Source organism: Nyctereutes procyonoides, unplaced genomic scaffold (genome assembly GCF_905146905.1).
Source record: "Nyctereutes procyonoides isolate TBG_1078 unplaced genomic scaffold, NYPRO_anot_genome, whole genome shotgun sequence".
NCBI lineage: Eukaryota > Metazoa > Chordata > Mammalia > Carnivora > Canidae > Nyctereutes > Nyctereutes procyonoides.
In genome coordinates, this window is record NW_026575139.1 from 43563471 (window position 1) to 43587469 (window position 23999).

Genomic DNA, 23999 nt, shown 5'->3' on the forward strand with positions numbered 1-23999 from the left:
AGAGGCAGAGACACAGGCAGAGGGAGAGGCAGGCTCCATGCACCGGGAGCCCGACGTGGGATTCGATCCGGGTCTCCAGGATCGCGCCCTGGGCCAAAGGCAGGCGCCAAACCGCTGCGCCACCCAGGGATCCCTCAAATAAATTTTTAAAAAATTAATGAAATAAAGACACACTGAAGAATTTCTTTCTCCAACTAGAGGTAGAAATAATTTATTAATCTTGTCTGGATTCCACTGCTCTTGTTAATTTGTCCAGGTGGCTTGATTCCTCAAGATCTCTTATGGAACAAGATGTGAAGGAAAATGAGGCCTTGCTTCTCCGATTCAAGTATTACAGCTTTTTTGATTTGAATCCAAAGGTACCGAGGGTTTAGAGGGATCTCTTCTTTTTTTTTTTTTTTTGTTCATTTGGATGTTGTTTTTTAGAATTGATGGGGTAAGTAATCATTTGTATATAAGCACATCTGAATAATATTACAAACCCAAGCTTTAGACAAAGGCATCTTTATTTGAAATAAGTATTGTGTTCCTAGGTTGGGAGCATAATTAAACTTTTTCTTTTTTGTTAAAATAATTGAATTTTTGGTTGATTTGTTTTTTAAATGCACTAGCTTAGTACTATAGAATTGATAAAGTTAGTTTTAGGGATTTTTTTTTTTTTAAGTCTCTCTTTAAGCTGTGATTTTAGTAAAATAAGAGGTTCTGGGAAAAAAAAGTTTCTGAAATAGTACCTTTTCAATGACTTTCAAATTTCTAATTATAAATCACAAGATGTTGCTTCAAAGAAAAACTAAGTCTACATTTCTTCCTATTTAGTTAGGCAAACATTGTTATATATTTTTACTATCAAATGACTGCATCATCTGTCCTACTGAAATACTTTGCTTTTCCGAGAAGAGTTAAATTTGATAAGAAATCTTGGAGTATTTTTCCCTAGAAAACATATGGCACGGTGTTTTGGATCTTTTGCTTCCTTATTATCGTTCTTAGGTGAAAACCTCTCTTGGCTACTTCTCATCCTTTTCATGTCTAGATTATAGTATAGATTTTAATGTATATGCTTACCATTTTTTTATTATATGCTTAAGTAATTCTTTAACGATAAAATGTATAATTTGGAACTACAAAAAACAGTCTTAGTCCCCTCAGGCCATATCATGTCTCATTTAACCAAAACTGTTTTGGGAACATAAGTTATATTTGCTAGGGAAGGGGATGCCATATGTTTTGTTACCACTCTAAAATAGTATTGCTAGTACATTACTATTAATTTTTATTAACATAACTAAATGGATAATTCAGTAACATAATAAGTAAATCTTTACCACAAGTATATATATGTACTCTGTATTTCAGATTCTTAATATAATTATTAAGGACCTAGTACTTTGTCTAAGTATGCTTTTCCATAGTGAGCAGGGTGTTCCCTGAAGTAACTTACTCCCTGACTGTAACATTTTAGTGTGGCAGGTTGCAATAACAAGTGAAAATCAGTCACTTGTACCTTACTTTAAATGTCTCTCAAGTTAGATTCATTTTGTTAAGAGCTCTGTAATATCTAATGATTATTTCCCTGTAAAATAACATACAGAATCTTATTTCTAATACTGAGTAATAATATTTTGGCATATTTTTAATGTCATTTTTAATGGAAAATTGGATGTGGGAATATATAGATATACCTAACCCGATAGGTATCCTTGTTATTGAGCATTTGATACTGTATAAAAATCCCAGAAAAAAAGTATATTAAAACTTTTTGTTAAGCTTTGAAAGTGAATAGTCACTTTTCAAACATTTTTATGTTAAGGGTGATGTAGTAAAAAGATTGTGTCTCTTTTGCTGCAGTATGATGCAATCAGAATCAATCAGCTTTATGAGCAGGCCAAATGGGCTATTCTCCTAGAAGAAATTGAATGCACAGAAGAAGAAATGATGATGTTTGCAGCCTTACAGGTAGTGGAGAGTATTGGTAAACGGGACTTTTCAAGGGAAAGAGTAGGGGATTATTTTTAAATAAAGTAGCATTGTAATTCCAGTAGTATTTTGATAGTGTTTACTTTTTGCTGTGTGGAAATTGAATACACTTAAAGACAAATCCATGAATTTAATTTTTTCGTCATCTCATCTAAGAGTTTGGTGGTGGTGTACTGTTAGTGGTATACTTAACAGCTATTTTTCTATATCCTATAGGAGAAATATATTGTCCTACCTCTAGATATATAGTAGCTTAACACTACCCCATTTTCCCTTAGAAATGGGATCTGTGTTGAAAATCACATTTCTAAAATGAAGCTTATTACTTGCATAATTTCCTAAGTAGCTGGGGATGATAATGTTTGTTAAATGGCTATAGCAAAAATGATACATTTTAAAGGTGATAAAATAGTGAAACTAAACATAAAAAAGTTTTTAGAATGATAATCCTTAAGAAGTAGGTAGCTAATATTTTCCTTATATTAAACCAGCGTTACCCCAAAAGTGGTTCTGAACTGCATATCAACTTTTTCAGAATTACAGTAGTGCTTATTTAAAAATTGTCCAGGGCAGCCCGGGTGGCTCAGCGGTTTAGTGCCGCCTTCAGCCCAGGGCGTGATCCTGGAGACCTGGGTTAGAGTCCCACGTCGGGCTCCCTCTGCCTGTGTCTCTGCCTCTCTCTGTGTCTCTCATGAATAAATAAATAAAATCTTAAAAAAAAAATTGTCCACTTCCCTACTGCTGTCCTCTAATAAAATAACATAGGGTGGCATCCACAAATCCGCATTTAAGAGACACTGAGGGGATCCCTGGGTGGTGCAGCGGTTTGGCGCCTGCCGTTGGCCCAGGGCGTGATCCTGGAGACCCGGGATCGAATCCCACGTCAGGCTCCCGGTGCACGGAGCCTGCTTCTCCCTCTGCCTGTGTCTCTGCCTCTCTCTCTCTCTCTCTCTGTATGACTATCATAAAAAAAAAAAAAGAGAGAGAGAGAGAGAGACACTGAGATGCATGCAATTGACCACTAGATTAAGTCATTCTTACATTTTAGATGATTGAGTGAGGCTTTGGCGAATATTCTCAGATTATGGTAGAATTCTGAATTCTGGTTTTGTGTAAAGTTCTAACAAAATTGGTGTTCTTTAAGTACAGGAGGCAGAGGTGACATTTAGTTATGAAAAGCTTTCACTGTTGGGGTGTCTGGGTGGCTCAGTCGGTTAAGCATCTGCCTTCTGCTTCATGTCATGATTGTAGGGTCCTGGGATGGGTCCCCCATGTGTGGGGCTCCCGGCTCAGTGGGGAGCCTGCTTCTCCTTCTCCCTCTGTCCCTCTGTCCCTCTTCTCCCTCTCCATCTGCCCCTACCTCCACTCATGCTTGCGCGCGTGCTCTCTAAGTAATAAAAATCTTAAAAAAAAAAAAAAAAAGATCAGGGTGCCTGGGTGGCTCAGTTGGTTAAGTGGCTGCCTTTGGCTCATGATCCCAGAGTCCTGGGATTGAGCCCTACATTGGGCTCCCAGCTCTGCGGGGAGCCTGCCTTTTCCTCTGCCCAGTTTATATGTTCTTTCTCTTAAATAAATAAATAAATAAATAAATAAATAAAAATCTTTAAAAAAAGAAAAAACTTTCCTTATGATTTTATTTTCTTCTCTTTAGAACACAAATAAAAATGCTATTAATCTTCTAAATGCTTTTATGCATCCAGGAAGGTTTTCTGTTTAAGAGTCATAAAATTGTCCTTTGTGATGGAAGAAAAGCTCATTTCTTCTGTTACATGATGAAAGAAAGGAATTGAAACAAAGCTTAGACAAGGAAAATCTTTCATGATAGATGAGTTAGTTTAGATAGAGACTTGCTTATTAATCAAGTAGTTAAGGGTCTTCTATTGTGTTTCTAGATAATTCAGACTCTCTGAAGAGTTTCTTGAATTAAATTCTAGAGTAGGGTCGCCTGGGTGGCTCAGCGGTTTAGCACCTGCCTTCGGCCCAGGGCATGATCCCGGAGTACCGGGATTGAGTCCCACGTTGGGCTCCCTGCATGGAGCCTGCTTTACCCTCTGCCTGTTTCTCTGCCTCTCTCAATCTGTGTCTCTCATGAATAAATAAATAAGATCTTTTTAAGAAGAGTTCTGGAGTAATTTTACTCAGAGTACCTCACTTGGTTTATGGCTTTCTGCCTACATCTTTCTCACTTAGAATATGGGCTTATAATTTTCTAGTGAAGGTTTTGCCAATGACAGAATAATACATATAAAATATATGTGCGGGGGGGGGGGGAGGAAGGGACACCTAGGTGGCTCAGTGGTTGAGCATTTGCTTTCAGCTGAGGACATGATGTGATCCCTGGTCCAGGGTGTGAGTTCCACATTGGGCTCCCTGTAAAGAGCCTGCTTCTCCCTCTCTCTGTGTCTCATGAATAAATAAATCTTTAAAAAAAATATATGTATACACATACACTCATTTATATATGAGTTTCACATATATATGTGTGTGTGTAACACATATGACATGTGTGACATCTATATATGTGTGTGTGTGTGTGTGAAACTCAGATTTTTTACATAGTATTTATCTTTTTATTATAAAAGTAATGCACTTAAAAATACCAACAGATACGAATGTGCCTGGCACATAGGTGCTCAAAAAAATTTGGTGAGTGAGAATATAGTTGACCCTTGAACATGGGTTTGAACTGTATGGGTCCACTTACATGCAGGTTTTCTCAAGTAAATATAGTCCAGTAAATGAAGCAGGCTCCATGCAGGGAACCCAGTGCAGAACCTGATCCCGGGACCCCAGGATCACACCCGGAGCCAAAGGCAGATGCCCAACCACTGGGCCACTCAGGTGTCCCCAAAATATGTGTTAATTGACTGCTTATATTATCAGTAAGGTTTCTAGTCAAGAGTAGACTATCAGTAAAGTTTTAGGAGAATCAACGCCCCTCCTCCCATGTTGTCCAAGAGTCAAAATGTACACACAGTTGTATTTTCACAGAAATGGGATTATTTTGTAGCTTTCCCTCACCCACTCTACAGCAGATGTTCCATTTTAGTGCAGTAGAAAATGCCCCAAATCATGAATTTTAATCTGTGGAAACGGAATGTCCCAAAGCATAGCTCTTGGGGACCATTTTAGAATCTAGATTTAATGAGAGAACTCTGGACCAAAAACCCCCTGAATTCTTAGAAGCCTTCCCAGAGACTGTCCCAAAGGCTCTAGGAACCCATCCAGTACCAGAAGGGGGAAACTTTGAAAAAATGGCAAGGAAATGTCTAGTATTTTTATCTCCGACATACCGTACACTCTGAATTATTTTCTCCTTGGGGCTTCTGTTTCCTTGTGTTTCATGAATCTACATAGTATAAAGAAACAAGTAATTTAAGGTAAGGTGTGTAGGGCACCTGAGTGTGTCAGTCGGTTAAGCTTCTGCATTCAGGTCATGATCCCTGGATCCTGGGATCAAACCCTGCCTTGGGCTCCCCGCTCAGCAGGGAGTCTGCTTCTCCCTCTCTGCCCCTGCTCATACTCTCTCTCTCAAAAATAAATAAATAAAATCTTTAAAAAAATAAACTAAGAAGGTGTAAATAAAAAAATAGGTTAGTAACACTGTTTTGAAGCAGTTACATTCAAGTCTGTATTATAACATGTAATAGATACCCCATGCACCTCTGAAAGCAAAGCTGGAATTTTATGACCAGTCCCATTCATAGCCAGAGTTTCTTCAGGATAACTTTTTTTTTTTAAGATTTATTTATTTATTTGAGAGAGAGCACGCATGCTTGAGCAAGCACAAGCAGGGGGAGAGGCGGAGGGAGAAGCAGACTCCCTGCTAAGCAGGGAGCCCAATGGCAGGGCTAGATCCCAGGAGCCCAGGATCATGACCTGAGGCAAAGGCAGACACTTAACTGAGAGTGCCACCCAGTTACTCCTCCTGGATAACTGCTAAGGACTTTTTGCATCACAGCCACCTGAGTCACTTAATAAAAATGCAGATTCTGTACTGGACCCCCCAGATCTGCTGAATCAAAATCTCAGGGGGTGAATCTAAGAATCTATTTTTCACCATCTCTCTTAAGAATCTGTATTTTTCACTCACTCTCTTCATGATTCCTAATGTTACTCTGCCATTTGAGGCAACTGCCCAAGGGCCTCTACCTACTTCATTCTCCATGATTTGTGAACATGGAAATTTCTGTCACTGTAAGGATCTCATTTTAGCATAACCGAAGGTACAGCCAGAGACTATTAATTACCAATTCACTAAATCTTAAAATATAGAGGAAAACTGACAACTGGCCTCAAATTAGTTCACTGTTTCCCATGAATAAATTGTATTCAGTGAATGAATGCTTCAGAAATTTGGATTGCTACTAAATGCTTTGAAAGGTAACTGATTAAGTGATTTAAAAATTCTGCTTATCATTCCATCAAGATCTAATAGATCTGTAATAAGTGACTTACCTAAGCATATTTAAAATCATGACTAGTTACTCAAAAGCAGAGATTTTTCTATCTACGTAGAGGAGTATTACTACTCATTATATATATACCCAAATATATACTTATGTGTGTATATCCACATATAAATGTAATCAATCTTACTTATTCATTTGAGAGAGAGTATGCACAGCAGGAGGAGAGGCAGAGTTTGGAAGGGAGAAGCAAACTCCCCACTGAGCCACCCAAGCTGAACTACCCAACACCCCTAATCTTATTCTTTTAAAAAAAAAAAAGATTTTTGGCATTTATTCATAAGAGACACACAGAGAGAGAGGCAGAGACATAGGCAGGAGAAGCAGGCTCCATGGAGGGAGCCTGATGTGGGACTTGATCTCAGGACTCCAGGATCATGACCTTAGCCGAAGGCAGATGTTTAACCGCTGAGCCACCCAGGCATCCTAATCTTATCATTCTTCTGTAACTGAGAATATAAACACCTTCCTCTGATTTTATTTTCAGTATTGAATTGAGTTGAGGAGTGGGGTTGGGGAGAGTAGAGCTTTAGCTTTCAGCCTAATACTGATAACTAATTTTCTTCTGCTGGGTAACAGTAGTAATACAAGGTAATCAATGTTACGCATCTTTACACAAGACCTTATTCCTATTCTGTTAATTCATTCAGTGTTCATTGGGTTCAGGACCTGTTTTAGACACAGGGAATACTGCAGTGAGGGGAAAAAAAACACATAAAAAAATCCCTGCTCAGGGGCAGCCCTGGTGGCTCAGCAGTTTAGCGCAGCCTTTGGCCCAGGGCGTGATCTTGGAGACCCAGGATTGAGTCCCGCATCAGGCTCCCAGCATGGAGCCTGCTTCTCCTTCCACCTGTGTCTCTGCCCGCCCCCCCTCTATCTATCTGTCATGAACAAATAAAATCTTAAAAAAAAAAATCTCTGCTCATGTGGAGCTTAGTGGAGGACATGTTAATTCTAAGTTCTAGGGCTTCCCAAACTAAACTCATTTTTACATGTCCAAACACCTTCTTTTGGATAAGTATTTATTAGGATATTTCGGACACTGATTTCAGGTGCTATTTATTTTCTTATTCCAGTTCTTGGACACTTCTCTTTTCAAGTTAAGTGATGAAAAGCATTGAATATAGATGCAGGCAGTAATCTCATTTTAAAATGTTACTAAATTTAGAATAGTCACTTAAATATCATTTCTGTTTTCAGTATCACATCAATAAGCTGTCAATCATGACATCAGAGAATCATTTGAACAACAGTGACAAAGAAGTGGATGAAGTTGATGCTGCCCTTTCAGACCTGGAGATCACTTTGGAAGGGGGAAAAACATCAACAATTTTGGTAGGGTGAATCTTTTTCCTACTAGTGTAGTTTGAATTGATGCTTATCTTTTTGTGGATTTAGGTTCTTATAAGTATTGGGTGGATATAGAGAAATATTTCAAGCTTTACAGAATACAGGTGTTGGCTTTTCAGAAACTTTATGGAAAATTATAAAATTAATATTGTTCTAGTCTGCAGTGCTTCTAGTACAGCAAAGATAAATCTTGTGATATCTGCCCATTCTGTCTTAAGCAGTGGGAAGACATTTTTGCAGAGTGAAAGGTAGTCTCAAGTCATGGTAAAATCCATTATGAGCTGCACATTTGTAGTGAGCTACAAAAGGAAGAGAAAAATATATCTTGGGAAAAATTTTAAATATTAAGTTTGGTTTTAAAACTTAGAAATTAGGAGATCCCTGGGTGGCTCAGCGGTTTAGCGCCTGCCTTTGGCTCGGGGCGCAATCCTGGAGTCCCGGGATCGAGTCCACGTCGGGCTCCTGGCATGGAGCCTGCTTCTCCCTCCCTCCTGTGTCTCTGCCTCTCTCTCTCTTTCTGTGTCTATCATAAATAAATAAATAAATAAATAAATAAATAAATAAATAAATAAATAAATAAATAAATAAATCTTAAAAAAAATAAAAATAAAATTTAGAAATTAGTTATTACAGAAGAAACACTTTTCTCAGGGCTGTTATGATTTTGCATAATTTCATATGCAGATACAAACAGTTCTAGCTGAATTAGAATCAATAATATGTTCTTAAAGGTTATATGAACTATTTTGATCAAAATTTTTATTAGCTTTTTATGCCATTTGAAAATGACTTTGTACGTATAACCATATAATGATTCTACCTTTAAAACCTTCATAAAAAAAAAACCTTCATAATCTGTATTTTATGTAATTTTGTTTATTGAATAAGCTCATACATGATAATCAGATACTATATATTAGAGCTTCAAATTTCAAGAAAAATCAGGAAAAAATGATTTCTTTCCTTAGGGTGACATCACTTCTATTCCTGAACTTGCTGACTATATTAAAGTTTTTAAGTAAGTACAAAAAGGGGAGGGATTCCAAATATTAATGAATGATAAATATCAATTTTATAGTCATGTTCACATTGTTGAATTTACTGTAAGATTAGCAATGCATCTCTACAAGCATTTATCAGTTAGAGAAACACTAAATTATGAGAGAAAATAACCATCTTTACCAAATTAAAACTGCAGTACTCATGAACTTGTTTTTTTCTGATAAACATTTTTCTTAAAAGGGAAAAACAAAGACAGTATAGCCTAGATTGCATTGTGTAGCTTCTGAGACATACAGTGGCATTTCAGTACAAAGCATCCCCTCTGGGTGAAAGCAGGACATAATGAACCATTATTGCCAGTGGTTATTTCCTTGTTCAAAGCCCCAGATTCTATTGCATTTTATTCATTTGATCATGGAACGTTTTATGAGTGTATCTTATCTAGACTTTTATCAATCTAGGCACAGTCCAGAGAATCAAGAGAGTTGGGCATTAAAGCAGAGAGGGTAAAGAGGACAGGATGTGATATGGAATATAAGATGTAAAGCCATTATGGAATAAACCCTTTACTGTAGCTAAACATAGAATAGCTCCCCATAGAGAACAGTTTCTGAGATCAGGGCATGATTTCAGATGCTGCTCCCTACCCCATTCTCCCATTACACATCCTTCCTTATCCACACTCCATCGTGACTATTCTGTTTTCTTTGTGTTTGGCTTTGGTGTGGCAAGTTGAAACACCAGATACACCCTGAGAGAGACAAGTATTTTCCTCACTTTAGTTATGCTAGGTACACCTGCCTGTCCAGAGAGGCCCCAAAGGCAGCCCTGCACACACCCAAGTGTTATTACTGGTGGATTACAGGATCTAGGAGCCTTCCCATTGGTGACATTTACTTCACCTTTTCTTGTCCTTTCCGTGTGACCTGCTAGTGATAGAGATGCCAACACTAACAGAAATACTCGAATTCTGGTCCTTCTGTCTTTCTCCCCTGCCTATTCATTCTTTGTGAGGTATTCCTGAGTAGATTGTTCGAGAAGGCGCAAATCCATTAACAGCAACATTGAATATAACATGCTGGCCCAAGGGAACTGAGTTCAGCATGTGTAAAGCTTGGCCTTAGACTTTCGCTGTTGTGAAACTTGGCTGCTAATCCTATTGATAAAGTTATTTCAAAAGTTATTTTTCTGTTAATTCTATTTGACATGTAGGCCAAAAAAGCTAACTCTAAAAGGTTACAAGCAATATTGGTGCACCTTTAAAGATACATCTATTTCTTGCTATAAGAGCAAAGAAGAATCCAGTGGCACACCAGCTCATCAGATGAACCTGAGAGGTAAGGAAAGCCTTGGAATGAACAGTGTTGATGGAGTAATTTCTGTTGGCTGATCATTGATAAACTTCACTGTGGTGGGCCAGGGTAGTTTTTTAGCAGTTTCATTGCTTCTTTAGGTTCTATTTTAGGTCTAGATTCTTCTTTTCTTCTTCTTCTTCTTCTTTTTATAAGTAGTTTTTGTCACAATTTTGGGTATTCAATTTCACATGGATATTTTGTTGTAAACTCTTTGTGCAGTCCTCATTTGAAGTGATTCCACTTTTCTTGTCAGGTAAATTTATGGTACCTCTTTTCTCATCTTCAGCATTTCAGCATTCAGGTTTTCTTCATTCTCATCCATGTTGTAGTCCTCTGTTTTTGCTGATTTCTCCCTTCCTCATCAGCATTGTACTCCTCTTTCTTTCACTGATGACAAGCTTGTCCCCTTCAGGTTCCCTAGCCTCATTTTTGGCTCAACAGTGGGGTAGCAGGCATCTATGGGGTTTGGCCAAGTTCTTCCTCTACCCCATAACTCTTCCCTGCACATTTTTGTTCAACACTCAGCTCTCAGTCTCACCTTGGGGAAGCCCCAGGATACTGCACTGAGGCTCCTCCTAGCTGACAACCGGAATCTCATTGGTTTCCTCTTGTCTCTTCAAATCTAGTGCTATCACTAGGATCTGGTATTTGAGGCACATGTTATTGGACATGTTTCTACTCCATTTTAGCAGGCTTGCTTCCTGTGGTCTGGACTAACACCGGCTGGGAGCTCAGAGCTACTGGTTTTGGTCATCATCCTCCCCACCCCCCAACTTTATTTGCTATTTGGGTGACTTCTTTGGTTCTTCATACTGCTCCTTCACCTCCCTTATCTGATTGATGTAGTGGTTCAGGTAGAAGGCGAATTTCCTATCCAGGTTGGTCTGGTTCTTCTGCTGCTGGAGAACATCTTGCTGCCTCCTGCCATGATTTTTCTGCAGGGTCTTGCAGATCGTTGATGAGCCCTTCACTTGTGGACTTATTCACTAAAAAGTACCTAGCTACCTGGCTCACTTGACATAAGAACTGCACTCACCACAACTTTGGCACGAGTGTGTCCGGGGGAGGATGCAGTAGTTTGGCATCTCACTGTTCCACACTCTTTACAGCAAAGGCCAGAAAACTAAAATACATTTTCTGGACTCATTTCCAGTGAGATTTTGATTCCAATCCGATGCATTCATGTGAAACTTGAATTTCCAATTACGTTAAGGGGCTGGAGAGACAGAATTGAGAAAGGAGCAAGGTGCTTCTGGGCTGTGGAGCTGCAGGGGCAGCCTCCTGTTTCCAGCCTCTCTAGGGTAGCAAAGGTTGCACTTCTTTGGCAGACCAGTTTTGAGGGCGGTATTCAGGGAGTTAATTCCTATTGGCCCGGCCCATTTCTCCTTTGGGCTATATTTTATTACATGTACATTTATGATTATGTTAACGCAGTAAGTCTTTCTAACTAAAAATATCCATATTTGGACAAAAGTACCCAAGAAGGGGGCCCCTGATTCATTCACAAAAACGTTTCCCAAAATAATTTCATTTAATTGCTTAAAATACAGAGGTGCTTTCCTTGATCTATAGTCTTAATTTTCCATTCTGCATAGTACATTAGGATATTTTTAGTATATTTCAACAAAAATATTCAAATCTCTACCCTGTGTTCTGCCCAGTAGTCCTCTGAACTGTTGTTTTAAAAAATGGGAAGTCTCTGTCCTGGGTAGAAGACTGCTATGCCCATGTGTTAGAATTCTGTAATTTTCCTCAAAGTTTTAATTAGGCTCCTGCCTTTCTCTCATAAGACCCATGGGTTTGACTTTTGGGTCTCCATCATTATTTGTTACTCTTAGAATCTATTGCAGCTCTGTTGTTGCTTCACTCCTAAGCTGCCCAGGACCATCCCAGATGATCTCCTCTCTGTAGACTAGATCTGTGTTCTGGCCCCTGTCGTCTTTGTCCCTGTTAACCTTCTCCCTGTGTGAAGTCAAGTCCTGGTATGGAGAATGGCTTACACATGCTTCCTCTACCAGGTTCTCCCAAAAGAGCACTTTTCCAGCACATCACACTAATGAAGATAACACCAGTCTAAAAATCAAATGGCCTAGATTCTGCTCTGCTATTAAACAAGCCCTATGATTTTAGCCCTATGAAAAATAGCCTCTTTGGACCTCAGTATCTTTTTCTAAGAAATGAGTGTGTTGGACTAGATGCTCTCCAAGGCCTTTGGACATCTAAAATGTAAAGTTATAAAAAATTTAGTAAATACTGATTGACTTCCTGTACTGAAAACTGTCCTAGATACTAGAGACGTGAGCAAGAACAGATGACAGTACCACTCCTCTAGGAGTTTAGAGCATGTAGGGAAGATAAACAGTTACAATTTGGACAATAGTACTTTAAAAAGTAACAGGTCAGGAGCTTGGGTGGCTCAGCAGTTGAGCATCTGCCTTTGGCTCAGGACATGATCCCGGGGACCGGGCTCGAGTCCTGCATCAGGCTCCCTGAGGGGAGCCTGCTTCTCCCTCTGCCTGTATCTCTCTCTGTCTGACTCTCTCTCTCTCTCTCTCTCTCTCTCTCTCTCTGCGTCTCTCATGAATAAATAAATAAAATCTTAGGAAAAAAAAGTAACAGGTCTAAGGGAGAGCAAAGGGACAAGGTATCAGTGTTCAGTGACAATGGAGAGAATCAGGATAGACTTTGTGGGGGAAATAATGCCAGAGTTAGAGTTTCACGAAGGGAAAGTGAATTAGTAAAAGCCAGGCAGGCAGAGACTGGTGTGCAGAAATGTTTGGAGAAAGCATCAACAACCAAGGGGGGTTTTGTGCTGCTGGAACGTAGAGTTCAAGGGGGAGGATGAATACTTCTTAGTGGTTGCCGAATCTGATTCCTACTAAAATGAGTGATAATAGCAGAAGAAATTGGCAGGAATTAAGAGGATAAAAATGTTAAGGAGATTGTTTTTTAAACTGGCAGCAGTGAAATGCCACTGAAAAGTCACTAACATGAAAATGATGGGATTCATATTGGCTATAGTATAGAGTAATTTTAAAGCAGTGACTGATGCAGATTAAGGTGATGAGTATAAATGGAGAAGAGGGTGCCAACTCAGAGGACCCTAAGGAAGCCTCAGCAGCAGCCTGGGTGACGGACTTGGGAGAGGCTGATGGGGAGGAATTTATTTCTGGCTTGTGCAGTTGAGTGAAAAGGGTTGAGAATATAGACGACCTGAGTTTGGGTGGAAAGATGATGAGTTTAATTTTGATACCTGTGGAATATCTTTTGGAGATAACCTGTAGGCCACTGGATAGCTGGAAAGCTGCACTGAAGATACTAATGGTATTAGTTTTAGGATTAATGCTTACTGCAGCCTTAAAATGGTTGTCTATACTATGAAAAAGCTAAGAACAGAACCCTACAGAACACCTATGTTTGAGGTATAGGACAGATTAGAGGAAGAGGAGCTTGCAAGGGAAACAACAAATGTTTATGAAGACCATGGAAATGAGGTATGGTGGGAACTAAAGTAACAGTTGTTTTAAAAAGACAGTAGTCAATAGCATCAAATGCTACAGAAAAGTAAAATAAAGATTGTTAAGCCTCCATAGCATTTATAGCCGCATTGGAAGTGGATAGTGGAGTGTATTGTATAAGGAAAAAGATAGACCTCTACATACCCACCACACAAATAGGACAAATGTTAAAACTGAAGTATTATATTAAAAGAAACATTTTAGATGATAAATGGGAGATCTTCTTCTCTCCAGATGCAACTCCTATCATGAATTTGGTGGACTTTCTCTCCCTTTTTGCTTTCTTTTAAAAATATTACAACAGCATTTAACTTTCTCTTCAAGTATTACAAACTATCAGGAAGTTGTGTGGCAATTCATTTAACCTGCAAAATTAAAACAGAGATGTCTGAAGATATATGATCTTTTACACATTTCGTTAATCATCCAAATGGACTTAAAGGATACAACCCCATAATAATTAGACCTTTAAAAGTAAAATACTGTGGTGCCTGGCTGACTCAATTAGAGGAATCTGTGACTCTTGATCTTAGGGTCGTGAGTTTGAGCCCCATGCTGAATGTGGAAATTGCTTAAATAAATAAACTTTAAAAAAGAAAAAAAAAAAAAAAGGAGAGTAAAATGCCAAAAAAACCAAAAAGCTTGGAAATGCAAAGTGAGTGGGAAGTCAGGTGTAGGTGCAGAGGCACTTATTAGGCTACATCTCAGACAACAATCACTGCATGCCATCTTGGCTGCCTACTTCCATGGCAACATGCTACACTTCAGTGTAACCCAATTACTGTTCCTCTGAAATGTTAAATGCAAATTTAACAGCAACACAAGCTTCATTCCTCTCTTCAGACTATCTGAGGGACTCTCTCCCTACAACCCCTCAACTTTCTCCCCATTAGTAACATATTTTCACCTCTTCCTTTTCCAGAGTCCAGCCTGCACACCGTTCACCGGGTATTAACCTTCAATTCCCTAGATTCACTGTCTTTTCCATTATATACATTTACCAAAACCTTAACCAGGGCTCACTCCAACCACCTATCTTTTACTTGCTTACATTAGGCTGCTGAGCACTCAAAGGAGGGAAGGGGGGAAAAATCACAAAACCGAGTGGATAGGTTTCACTAGAAATTCATGGATCTCCAACTTCAACCTGGGCCTCAACACTTGCAGTACTTCTGTGTTTTTTTAGACATTCTCAACAATATTTCAGATCTTCTCAGGCCTCTGATGCCATTCAATCTCGGGACAACTTCATTTCTTTTTTTTTAGAAAGCCATTAGAAGGGAGGTCACACAGCTTCTCTGCCACGACAGCTGAGAAAGCTAGCTGCCCTCAACTTCCACACAGTGGAAGAGGCACTTCTTCTCTTAAGGCTCTCCTATCCAAGTGGGCTGAGTTTTCTGCCATCCCAGGAGCCTCGCTCCATCAGAGACCCTCTTTATCTCCCGGACACTAGATTTCTTTCTTCCTATTTCTAGTGTGATGTTTCCATCAGCATTTAACTTCCTTGAGTCTCTCCTATCTTAAACCACAAAGTCCCTTTCTCCTTTATCTTATACCTCTCTCTGCTGTAACTGCCCTCTTTCCTCCTTCCTTGTTACAGGCGAGGTTCATCAGAAAGCTATTTTTGTTTCCTATTTATTTATTTATTTATTTGTTTCCTATTTACTTCTCAGTCACGGTACTTTGGCTCAGATACTCAAAGGGCTACTGAAATCTGCTGAATCTGTTCTCCAAGGCCACTATCCACCTCCAATGCAGCTATAAATGCTGTGGAGGCTTAACAATCTTTATTTTACTTTTCACACAGTATCAGGGCACTTGGGTGGCTCAGTAGGTTGAACATCCATCTGACTTTTGGTTTCATCTTGCGTCATGATCTCAGGATTGTGGGGTCAGGCTCTCTCGCCCTACCCTACCCCTCTCAAATATATCTAGGGCACCTGGGTGGTCCAGTTGGTTAAGCATCTACCTTCAGCTCAGGTCATGATCCCAGGATCCAGGGATCGAGCTCCACGTCAGGCTCCCTGCTAAGCAGGGAGGCTGTTTCTCCCCTTTTCCTATTCCCCTGCTTGTGCTCTCTGGCACGCACTCTCTCTGTCAAATAAATAAATAAAAATCTTAAAATTTTTAAAAAAAATCTTTTTTAAAAAACACAGCATCAAACTTGCCATGTGGTATTTTTTGGTAATATCCTTTCAGTAGGACCCTTCTCTTTTTAATCAGGTTTTCTGAGGGCCACAAACTGTATTAGATGTGTCTCTTTGCTCCGCCTCAGACAAAATTATTGGGTGGTAAAAATTTCCTTCTCAATTAATAGATTCCAAAACAGCAAAATTCAGCATGTTAAGATACCATAAAATGAGGGCTGCCTTTTTTGGCTTGAGATTTCTTAAAAGTAAATTTGACCAATTTAACATTTATTTTTATTCTAGGATGTGAAGTAACCCCAGATGTAAACATTTCAGGGCAAAAATTCAACATTAAACTCCTGATTCCAGTTGCAGAAGGCATGAATGAAATCTGGCTTCGTTGTGACAATGTAAGTTTTCCAATTAAAAGTATAAACCTTAATTTTCTTTGATTCCTTAGAGTTGACCAGTCATCCTTAGATTTTTAAACCCAAAGGATATGTGATACATATCATATTTCAGTATTTCTTTTCAACAGGAAAAACAGTATGCACACTGGATGGCAGCCTGCAGATTAGCCTCCAAAGGCAAGACCATGGCAGACAGTTCTTATAACTTGGAAGTTCAAAATATTCTTTCCTTTCTGAAGATGCAGCATTTAAACCCAGATCCTCAGTTAATACCAGAACAGATAACAACTGATATAAATCCTGAATGTTTGGTGTCCCCTCGCTATCTAAAAAAATACAAGAACAAACAGGTATTTGATTCATTTTACTTCATCTGTTTTCTTCCGGGTTTGTGATTTTGTACATACACTTTAAATTCAGTTCCCCTCTTAAAACTTTTTAGTCTTAGTGATGGTCTTAATTTCATATCCAGTGATCAGAGCATAAAATAGGATGTAAATAACCTTCAGTCCATTTAAATTAGTCATTAAAAAATGTTTTTCATTTAATAGGACAGATAATGAGGTAAGATAGTTGGGAGCATGTTTACTCAAAACCTAAGGAAATCATCCTGTGAACAGGGTGTGTTCTTTCAGGGAATTGAATATGGTGAGGATGCTTTGGGTTTTATTCCTTATATAATTAAGTGTAGTATAAAGCACAGCCAGCATTTCTCAACAAAATCTATAACAACTCTTCTTGCTGTCAAAATGGACTTTCCAGCCTTGGAAATAAGCTTTACAAGGGTAGAAATAGTTTATCTTTTCTTAACAGTAAAAAAAAAAACCTAAACCAAGATTTGCACGTGTGACAAAGTTTGGTAAATTTTCATTGAAATTCGCTGCTTTTGTTCACTCTGTTTAGAATTCCTTTCCTGGAAATTAATACCATAAAAGGATTGCTATTTAGGAAAATTGTTCTTCGGTACAACATAAAAGGTTCTTCGCAGGGGAATTTCACTTGGGATAGCCCCCAGTATTTGCTATACCAAACATCATGCCATAAAAGGCAAAGGATTCAGTCTGAGGTGGGGCGGTGAAGATGACCTTTCAAATAAATATTTCATTTCTATCTAGTTTCATTTTTATCTCTGTTAAAGAATAATTTTAAAACATTACTGAAGGCGCCAATGAAATACCCAGAACATTTGGTCTGAAATCACTTAGCTAGAAATGTTCAGAAGTTTTAATCACCAAGTATTTGTCTTTAAGTTTCAGAGGTTGTGTAAGCTACATGGAAATTGTTTATCCCACAGTCCTATGATGTGGGAGTAGTAAGGAATGGAGGAAATGCTGCCCTGGGGAGCTTTGTGGAATGTAGATTGTAAGTTAAAAAGGGAAAGTGAATCAAGTACAAATTTTTTTTTTATTCTTAGTTATTTCATTTAAAAATTACTCATTAAAAAAAAAAAACCCTTATTTCTGAAAGTGGATTCATTTGCCTTCAAAGCCAAGGAACAATTTCAAACCTTAGCAAGCATATCATTTACACTATCTGCTGTCAGGAAAGAAAAATACTAAAGTGTAACTGAAGATTGCCAATTGTTGGTTTAGTTGTCAAAGGTATTGGCTTGTTTTCTCAGAAGCCTTTTAAATGATAGTTTTCACTTTAAAAAGATAGTTCTCTATCCCTGATTTCTCAGCTAGCTTGTCATAGTGAAAATTCTCTGGAGGACAAAAACAGTGACTATCTGACTGTCTTAAACTGGCAGGATGGCAGCATGTGTGTGGTCCGTGGTTAAGGATTCTTCTAGCCTTTTCTTCCATGCTGGCATCTTATCAAATGCACATTCTTTTTTAATGCTCCTTTCTCTGACTAGATTTATATTGGTTGTTCCCAGAAAGTAGAGACCATGTATTACCCTGACAATTCCTACTGTCAGCTAAGAAGTGCTGACAGGCAGAGTTCGTTGCTGTTGTGTGTCCAGCACTGCACCAGTCTTGGATATAGTGCTTAGTAATTGTTAAACTATACGATACAGTGGCATTCAGGAATCCAGTAGAAAGAGGTTTGGGCCATGAGCTCCTCTATTCCTACCAGGGCCCATCAATAAAGATTGTGTTCTATTTAATCTACTTTAAATCCCTGCAACTATTTATTAATTATTTAAACTCGCTGTATGTATCTTTATATGACTATGATTCCCAAGCTGAATTTTTACATTTTAAAGAAAAGAGTTGTCTCTGTTTTATCCATGTGAATACACATTGAACTAGATAATATATTTATAGCCATTGTTCCTAGTGTAGTATATAGCATCTCTTCATTTTCCCTTCCAGGAAAAAGGATGCAAAAGACAGATGGTAATTGAGGGGTTTGCTTTTCTTGTGCAAATAAACAGTATGGTCACTGCACTTATTTTATACCTTCAACTTATTTCTGAACAGTGATGCATGGGTCATATTATCGGACTCAATCTGAAAACATTAAAGGGTTTTGAATATTAATTTTGATTTTGCTACTAAAAGCATTAGTTCTGCCTAACGAGTAAGAACTGGTAAATGAACAGGGAAAAGGGTATTTGCTCTTTATTTTTTCCTTACAAATATTTACCCATAATTTTAGTAACACTTATCAGTTTAAAATAATGTGGAAGTGTTTCTCAGTGTTCTAAATGGAAAATAATTGCTGCTTCCTTGTTTTCATTTTCATGCTTGCATTTACTTTGCTTGGTTTCCACCTAAAGTAATTTTTTTTGCATGGTTTTTGGCTGGAATTTTGGTTTGCAGGTTACCGCAACTTTTTCTTTGCTTCATTGCCATTTTTTCTGATTGCCTTTTTTTTTCTTTCTGCTTCCTTTTTCTTTCTTCGCATTGCCATCTACAGCCAGGCTATATAAGAGATTTGGTAAGTTCTCCATATTTACCAAAAAAAGAAAAGAAAAAAATACATAAAATATTTAAAGCCTTAGCCACAATCCCTTTTTATGGATTAATTTCCTTCCACTCTTTTTGGCAGTAGTCATCCCAAAGTGAGTATAATTTAAATTAAAAGTTAACTTTTCTAATGATTCATTTAGAAAAAAAATTTAAATTATTATGCTGGTTTCAAGTACTTTAAAGGTGCTAATAAATATTCCTGCTAGAAATTTATATTCCAGGTACTCATTCTGATACTGTGTCTTGGTGCTAAGTTTAAAACTTCATTATTCATAGGATTAGAACATGCCTTTTATAGAAGCAGTGACGTATATGTGTGTACTTGGAATATACCTCAAGAGTGGCAGTTATATACTCCTCTAATAGTACCTTTTGTTTCTGGATATATGGAAACTAAATTAAGAAGAAATCTATCAAGGTTTATTTTGAAGAGTCATCATTATACTAAAATTTCCAAAAGTAGTTGCAGAGATTTCCTAATTCTAGTTCTTAAAAATATGTGATTGTGGGGTGGGGCACGTGATTCAGTTTTTTACTTTTTGTCATGATCCTCCCATGAAAGAATATTGTCTCGATGGTAAAGGTGGTGTTTAATCATGTTTAGATAACAGCAAGAATCTTGGAGGCCCATCAGAATGTAGCTCAGATGAGTCTAATTGAGGCCAAGATGAGATTTATTCAAGCTTGGCAGTCATTACCAGAATTTGGCATCACACACTTTATTGCAAGGTCAGTGGTTCTCCTAAACATTTATGTATAAATCTTAATTCGTGCCTTTTTATGTAATCTACTTCAATTAAACATTTAAAGTACCTATTGAGACCCATTAGCAATTTTACAGTAAAATGTCAAGAATATTGAAACCTATTTTCTATACTTGTAATTTTTGCATTAAAAATTCAAAATGATTTCTTTTACTTATATGAAAATATCCTTTATAAGAGTTAAAAAGCTAATCTTAAAAACAAAGCAACATGTCCTCCCATCCCCCACTTGTTTTTAAACTTTATGTTTTTAATACTATAGGTTTCAGGGAGGAAAAAAAGAAGAACTTATTGGAATTGCATACAACAGACTGATTAGGATGGATGCCAGCACAGGAGATGCAATTAAAACATGGCGCTTCAGTAACATGAAACAGTGGAATGTAAACTGGGAAATAAAAATGGTAAGCTCGAACAGTGTTACCTGAGTGCATGTAGAGCCCTTCTACTAAGAATTAGTAAATTAAGAATTAAAAGGCTATTAAATTCTATAGATTATTTGTACCATTACCTTTTAAAGTATAAAACATGGTTATTTCCCACTTAACTTGCCATTTCATAACTAGCCCAATTATTAGAATTCTAAGAACATAATGATCTGCTTAGAGGGTGGTTTTCCTGTAGTGGTACATCCCTGTCAGTAGCAGCTACTGTTTATTGAATTCCTACCCTGTGCCAGTCATGATGCTAGATGTTTTTACATTTGTACCCTATTTCTAATCTCACCACGGCCTTGTGAGGTGATTGAATTGTCCCTACTTTACAAATGAGGACACTCAAAGTTAGAGGCTTAATGGCCATGATTGCCATGACTGCACACTTAGTTAACAGAATCAGGATTTAGACTCTGATGCTCAGAGGTCTAAAACCTGGCACAGCTACTACTGTATATCATGCTGCCCCAAGCCTCACTAGCCTTGGAGTACAATGAAAATCATTTAAAATAAACCATCTTTTACTGATAAGCCATGTGTTATTGTAGGATCATTAGGTTTATTGTATCAGTTTCTATTACTGCACAGAATCTCCTATTTCTGAAATATACTAGTATCCCTTCTTATCTGTGGATAACCATGGTCGAGATGCAGATAACCCATCCTCCTCCTGACGTATTGCTAGAAGGTCTGTAGTAGCCTAACACTATGTCACAGTGCCTGCGTCCTTCACCTTCATCCATCACATGGGCATTTTATCATTTCTCATTATCACAAGGATGAGTACAGTACAGTAAAATATGTTGAGAGAGAGACTATTCACATAACTTTGATTATATATTGTTGTAATTCTATTAGTTATAAATCTCTTACAATAACAAATAATAAAGTATCTAATTGATAAACTTTATCACAGGTATATGTGTGAAGGGACAAGAAGCATATATACTATCCGTGGTTTCAGGCATCCATTGGGGATCTTGAAATATATTTCCCATGGATAAGGTAGGGGAGGGCTACTGTATCCACACATGATACCTAAAGGGTAAATATCTAGAGCAAATATTAAATTAAATGCAAGAAGTAAGTTTTCTCCCAGGCCTTGAAGAGAGACCTTCTCATAACTAGACTAACCAGAGACCATTGGGAACAGAATGACCTAAACCCCTTGCATTCATTCTTCCTTTTCAGAACATGAAAACTAAAAAAGTGTGGGGGAGGGGTTAATAAACTTACTCTTTAGGATTAAAAAAAAAAACAAGGCTCAACAAATATTTTGTGAGAGGGGAGACGTTAAATAGCATGGAAGCTTCGCTGGTCCCAGCCACACAGAGTTTTCCAGGGACTGACAGTTCTTGGTCTTCATTCTAGGTCACGGTAGAGTTTGCAGATGAAGTACGATTGTCCTTCATTTGTACGGAAGTAGATTGCAAAGTGGTTCATGAATTCATTGGTGGCTACATATTTCTCTCAACACGTGCAAAAGACCAAAATGAGAGTTTAGATGAAGAGATGTTCTACAAACTTACCAGTGGTTGGGTGTGAATAGAGACACTGTGTGATGAAATTCCATGGCCATAACAATATTTAACTTTGAAAGCTGTTGTTTGTTATATGCTGCTTAATAAAGTAAGCTTGAAATTTATCATTTTATCATGAAAACTTTTTTGCCTTACCAGACCAGTTAGTAAGTGCACTAACAAGCACGACTGTTAATCTGCTCTCGTGATATAATATATGGACTCAAATATGGCACACATTCCTTAGGGACATGAATTGAAAACTAAAGTAGGGGGCAAGTCAGGAACAAAACATCACTGATTTAATCTAGCCAAACCAAGAAAGTCAAGCCATCTACTTTAAAGCTAAACAGGGCTTAAACTATATGAAGTCTATTTATCATGTTTAATGCATGTGTTTTAATGTATGTTTAATTTGATCTTGTGTTTTAAAAATACCTACTTCTGGTAGCCATTGATTCTCCATCCCCCCACTCGCACCCCCAAGTAAATCAGGCCTGTGAAAGGTCCCTGATACTTAATAATGTCATTGTTTGACCTTGAAGGAAAATGCTATCACAGTCCGTTTGGCTTGGTTTGTTTTTGTCTTTGAATAAGCATGTATGTATACTGTCTTCTGTTTTTATTTTTACACCCTATTGTATTACAACATTTTTAGTATTCACCAGCATATTCACTGTCTGCCTAAAATATGCAACTTTTGCATTACAATATGAAGTAAAGGTCTATGAAGTATGCATTTTGTGTAACTAATGTACAAACACAAATTTTATAAAATTGTACAGTTTTTTAAAAAAAACTCACAGCTAGCAAATGGCTTAGATGTAGCATCTTTGCATTAATTAAATGCTTTAAAAATATAATTAATGTGCAGATCTCATACCTGCTAAATTAAGAATGACTTCATTATAGTCATGATTTGCCACAGCGTCCTTAACTCTAATGCCTGGACTGGCCATGTTCTCGTCCGCTGTGCTGTTACAGTCCGCATTGGTGCTAGTTGGAAAATTCCTAGCTCACACAACCCAAAAGGGTGCCAGGAGGGGTGGATTACCGGTATTGTCCAATAATCCATGGTTTAAAAACTGTATAAATGCATTTTATTTTAAATAAAAGCAAAATCTTTTATTTGTTTCTTTTTGTACTTCTTGTCTTTACTGTTTACATAGCATTAACTGAAGAAATGAACTTTTGCCTTTGGAAACGTGTTGCGTTGCGAGGACAGCTTGCTGGTACCAGAGTGTCAGCAGACAGGAATACTCCATCTCTAGGATAGGTTCTTCCACCACTTCACTTTTTTCTACTACTTAAAAATGAACTGCATGAATATTAGGGATCTAAACAGTATGACAGATGAAAGGACATTGTTGACTTGGGAAGAATTCATTTTAAACTCAAAATGAATGACTCCTGGTCTAAAAAAACCTCAACTCACATGTGTGAATTTACTGCCTGTTGTTAAGAGCTATTGCATCCTCACTTGGCTACAAAACTTCAGCTCTGGATTTTCTCCCTTAGCTCTTGCTTTTCATCAGGCCAAGTCTTCGTTGCTTTTTCCCTCAGGCAAACTTTTGTCATTGATGTCACTGACACCTGAATTCAGGTCCTTTCCTTGTGCCCACCACAATGCCACAGCCTCTAAAGCAAAGCACATATCACATTTTCCATGACTTTTTATACTCTGTCTGGTCCTACAAACCTCACTCCAAAATATAAGGGCTCCTTCCCACTTCAAAAAATCTAAATAATATATTCCCTTTCCTCACCTGAAATGCAGGTCACTAACTTGGTTAAAAGCCCTAAAATATATTTAGATCCTAACAATCTCGACATTAATTTAGCCCCAGCATAGCACTGGCTGTATGTCAGCTCTGATGACTCCAGTCGGGAGCTAAGAGAGCTTCTATGCTCTGTATCCCAGCCCACATTCTCCAGACCATTTGCACTTGCTCATTGCCATGTCATTTTGCAGACTTTCTTCCAGTCTCCCACATGTACCAAATCCCATTTTTCTAGCATTTTAGAAATTTTAGAAAGAGGGGCACCTAGGTGGCTCGGTTGAGTGTCGGCCTTCAGTTTAGGTCATAATTCCAGGGTCCTGGGATTGAGCCTCACATAAGGCTTCCTGCTCAGTGAGGAGTCTGCTTCTCCCT

The 23999-nt window shown here is 38.0% G+C and overlaps 1 protein-coding gene across 8 annotated transcripts in view; it reads left to right on the top strand.

Annotated features, from left to right (window-relative positions):
• The window catches only part of FERMT2 (FERM domain containing kindlin 2), a 79645-nt gene extending 56665 nt beyond the window's left edge, over nt 1–22980 (top strand). For 4 of the 8 annotated variants that reach the window (XM_055303837.1, XM_055303836.1, XM_055303841.1 and 1 more), the window contains 12 exons: nt 257–359; nt 1849–1956; nt 7647–7781; nt 8765–8814; nt 10011–10135; nt 16104–16210; nt 16339–16560; nt 18529–18552; nt 19076–19096; nt 19733–19857; nt 20155–20296; nt 21698–22980. In XM_055303837.1, coding sequence (XP_055159812.1) covers nt 257–359; nt 1849–1956; nt 7647–7781; nt 8765–8814; nt 10011–10135; nt 16104–16210; nt 16339–16560; nt 18529–18552; nt 19076–19096; nt 19733–19857; nt 20155–20296; nt 21698–21871 — 1336 coding nt within the window. In that variant the 3' untranslated portion in view covers nt 21872–22980. The remainder of the gene's footprint in view (nt 1–256; nt 360–1848; nt 1957–7646; nt 7782–8764; nt 8815–10010; nt 10136–16103; nt 16211–16338; nt 16561–18528; nt 18553–19075; nt 19097–19732; nt 19858–20154; nt 20297–21697) is intronic. The other 4 variants (XM_055303840.1, XM_055303843.1, XM_055303842.1 and 1 more) reach the window with 2 other exon arrangements.
• The last annotated feature ends 1019 nt before the right edge of the window (nt 22981–23999 follow it).